At 43.0% G+C, this 4,365-nt stretch overlaps 1 protein-coding gene across 1 annotated transcript; it reads right to left on the minus strand.

The window, feature by feature from the left end:
• Positions 1–885: 885 nt before the first annotated feature.
• Positions 886–2,110, minus strand: tm50b (Transmembrane protein 50B). The gene is given in 2 exon segments (NM_001140820.2): positions 886–1,418; positions 2,087–2,110. A coding segment is annotated over 1 exon segment (117 nt). The 5' UTR covers positions 1,213–1,418; positions 2,087–2,110; the 3' UTR covers positions 886–1,095.
• Positions 2,111–4,365: the final 2,255 nt, after the last annotated feature.

The following is a 4,365-nucleotide window of genomic DNA, read 5'->3' on the forward strand; positions in this document are numbered from 1 at the left end:
CTTCGCCAGGATGTTGCTCTGGGTGGCCAGTCCACTTCACCCCACAGGAGCAGCAGACCAGCCCTGAGACAAATCAGATGCACGTTTAGACCTGCATCCAGTGGCACCTCACAGAGACTGGAGAACAGCCAGCAACACTGCCCACCACACCACCTTTTACCACTTATCTCCCAGGAACTGCATGCAGATACACTGAGCTATGCCCAAGCCGTACGCAGTCAGAGGCCCTACACAGAGTTTGGAGCATCGCCGGCCACACTGCCCTCCACACCACCCTCTTCAATTCCCCTTACAAACTCCTTCCCATGTTTCCAGACCAGGCCTGCCTAAGCACAGCACAACAGACCAGGCCAATCACAGCACAGCTCTACCAGGCCCACCTCAACTCAGCTATACAGTACACAGCACCGACTACTACCCTAGGGTCTGGCAAAACACTGTTGAGGGTAGTGCACCACATGATGCAGTACACACCATGTACTCTTCACATCATCAGCCCTCATATGCTGAGAGTGTGGAGCTTCATCAGCCACACTGCCCTCCGCATCACCCTCCTCAATTCTCCCACAATCTCCTCCCAGGCTAGGTTTGGTTACCCTCCCTGATCCCATCCCCAGGACAGGCTTGGGACCATAGAAATAAAAATGAATAGAATGGGCTTGGAAGCTCCGAACCCTAGCAATTGACTGGTAAACTCGTGTGTACAGTTGCAATGGCTTCCTGGTATTGTGATGCAATAATTTCCATGGTATTTAGAAATGTTCTATTAATTGATGACGGATTTCCATAGTAATGTGGGATGTTCATTCAAATAATGCTAACTGACGTGGCTCACGCAAAGTATTTTTTGTAATGTCAGTATGTCCATTTTATGTAACATCAATAATGCTTCTTATTTGCTTTATTTCTCCAACATGTCAATATTTACAAGAGGAACTATAGGCAGACAAAAGTTACATTTATATTTTGTTTGTTCATTCTGTGAGACATTTAAGTTGTGATTTTGCATGCAAATTTAACATCCATAATCGCTGGAATCTCCCACTATTGAGTTTTGTTGTGGTATTGCCAGGACATGTGTAGTCACACACACTTTCATGCCCCAGCACTTACCAGGACTCCGGCGACGATAGATGCAAGGGTATTTCTCCTCTCCCCCCAGTCGATGCACTCACACTCCGGCATGCGGAAGTTGTCCAGGAACCCAGCCATCTTCAGCCCTTCTGACCCCTGTGGTCAAACCTTACTGTTGTCTCAGTCAATCTCTAATGTTCCTTAGACAGGTAGGTAGGTAGGTAGGTAGGTGGGCCCACTGACTGTTGACACTGCCACAGATGAACGTTAAGCAGTAATCTGCATTGCTGGTTCTGTACACTTGACCCTCTGGGATTGGTTTGACAATCAATCGAGTTTGTTTCCTACAAAAACAAGGAGGTAGGGTTATTGATTCTGTATCAAACTCCAATATTCACATCAAGCCCCTAACGTTACACTTGATCGAGGTAGGTCTAGAAACTTTCTTGGCCAGCCTCAATATGGTAATCATATTGCACTCTAGGTGGAACTTTCCACACAATGTTTACCTATCCAATCCGTTTTATCCATCGGGGTACATAGCTACCCATTTAGCAAATACTATTGGCTGTGGGAAGAGTATAGGCAATGTGACAACAATAAGTGCCAGCAAAAGTTAAGTAGTTAGTCTGTTGCTGTAAAAAGCTAACTAGCTAGCTAACGTTAGTTAGCTAATCTAGCTACCGTTATTTAGCTAGCTAGTTAAACCTACAAATGTCAAGATAGCCATGAGTAGCACGTAAATCCTACATTGCGAACTCAACTGCAAAACCATGAAATATTGTATTATTTTAATTAATAGAAAAAAATAAAAGCTAACACAAGGTTTGTTTCACCTATCTAACTGTTAGCTAACTAACGTTATCAGATAACGTTAGTTATTATTATTTTGCAATGATGCAGTGCCCTGCTCTGGTCCTCCTATCCAACAAACAGGCGTTTTCTGGCAAAAAGTGCGTACACATGTCTTGAATGTAACCAAATTACTCGTAGAAAATATCATTTTGCTCACCTCAATGGCAATGTTTTCAGTTTCATTTAGCTAGCTATGCTACAAGAACGAGGATGGAGCTACGTTGTATCGAGGAAGCGTGCTAACCAATCAAAGTAAGGCAATCACAGCAAAGTGACCAATCAATTTTCGCTTATAGAATAGATGGCTACTCCTTCCTCCAGTTGTATATCTTGAAGTATTGTAGAGACTACAGAAAGATAGGGAGGGTGTTGAGCAATCTGATTTGTTGTAATAGTCTTCTGGATACTGTGTATCAGGATTTTGTTGCACAGACCGTTCAAAATATCCAAGGACAGGAAGTACTGGGTCAGCGTTTGTAGTGCAGGAATGTGGGGTGAAAGTCAGGAAACGTATTACAGATCATCTGGCTGTATATATGGCAGGGCTGATGGCCATACTGTTGGCATTGCAGTGGGTGGAGGAAGTTAAGCCAGAAAGAGTAGTTATTTGCTCTGATTCATGTGCAGTGCTAAGGGTCTCCAGTCCTTTATATCACGTAGCAGACAATACCTGCTTTATGAGGTGCTACAAACCCATGGCAGGAGTAAACAAATGGGTATACTGATAATATGTACATGGGTCCCAGCTCATGTGGGAGCGGAGGGGAATGAGACAGTTGATGTACTGGCTAAACAAGCACTAAGTAGTGGGGATGTTGATGTGGTAGTTTAAATGAGCAAGGCAGTGGCAAAAAGCATGATATGGATAGTGATGGTGGAGAAATGGCAGGAGCAGTGGAATAGAGATACTAAGGGCAGGAATTTATTTCAAGTACAGAGGAAAGTTGGGGAGGGGAGAACAGCAGGAAGGGACAGAAGACAGGAGACTATGTTTACAAGATTAAGAGTGGGACACAGCCAGTTGAATAAGACTTTACATGTGATAGGAAAGCATCCAACAGGAAAATGTGAGTATTGCAAAGAAACAGAGACAGTAGAGCATGGGGTGGCAGGTAGCCTAGTGGTTAGAGCATTGGACTAGTAACCGAAAGGTTGCAAGATCGAATCCCTGAGCTGACAAGGTAAAAATCTGTTGTTCTGTACAAGGCGATTTACATTTACGTCATTTAGCAGACGCTCTTATCCAGAGCGACTTACAAATTGGTGCATTCACCTTATGATATTCAGTGGAACAACCACTTTACAATAGTACATCTATATCTTTTTTGGTGGAGGGGGGGATTTTTTTATTTTATTGATACAGTGTGGTCATTATTGGAAGGAAAGAGAGAGGATGAGATCTAGTATGAGGGAGAAGGGGATACAGGAAATTAGTTTAAAGAGTATATTGAATAGAACGTCATTAGATATAGTCCCAAATATTGTGTTATCATTTTTAAGAGTAACGGGGCTGGCAGGTAGGATTTAGTTTCTCCCTGTCTCTGGCCCACACTCCAGTACAGTAGGTGGCGGAAATGCACCCTAAAGTTGGATGCCAACTGCTGATAAACCCCACCGAAGAAGAAGTCTTGTAACACTCTTTTCACGCCACTTCGATACAAAGTGATTTTTGTAGTAGGTTAGGAGAGCATTTTCGCTAACCATCACTATTTTCATAATCTTAATATCAGTATTGTAACCTAGTTAGTTCTCAGTGGTTCCCAACCTCTTTCGGTTACTGTTCCACCAACTGAATTTTGCTCTGCCCGGAGTAGCCCTCTGCCCGGAGTAGCCCTTGTGCATTTTACCAGTACACCTATGATCTCATGAGTCTTATCAAGTACCCCTGGTTGGAAACCACTGTCCTAAACTGCTCCGAAAAAGTCACTTTGGTTTCGAAGTTGCGTGAAAATAGTGTTTTCCCTCTGCTTTCAAATTGAAACTCAAACAGCTTTGTCTTTATTGTATGAATATGTTTTCTAGTCATGCTACCACCAGTTCTGGCATCTTTTATTTCATTTTTTATATCCAGGTTGTCTAGGATATAACATTTCTTGCAAGAGGAGCCTGGTTCAACATCAAGATAGAGTCAACAAAGTTTTCTTTCAAATGGTACCAATTATATGCATATCCTGGCTTCAGGGTCTGAGCAACAGGCAGCTTACTTTGGGCACATCATTCAGGCGGAAATGGAGAATAAAGGGGCCTGGCCCCAAGTTAAATAGTAAACAAATCATAATAATGTGTAAATGTCAAGTGTGCTGTCCTAGTGGCACACATCAATAACATTCATCAGAACAGATGCAAAATGCTTCAGAGGCAATCATAACAGGTGAAATCGTATGATTAACCTGGACTTTGACTGTCCTTCCCTCTCTTCAAGTCATGCCTGTGCAG

The sequence above is a fragment of the Salmo salar genome, chromosome ssa21, assembly GCF_905237065.1.
Source record: "Salmo salar chromosome ssa21, Ssal_v3.1, whole genome shotgun sequence".
NCBI lineage: Eukaryota > Metazoa > Chordata > Actinopteri > Salmoniformes > Salmonidae > Salmo > Salmo salar.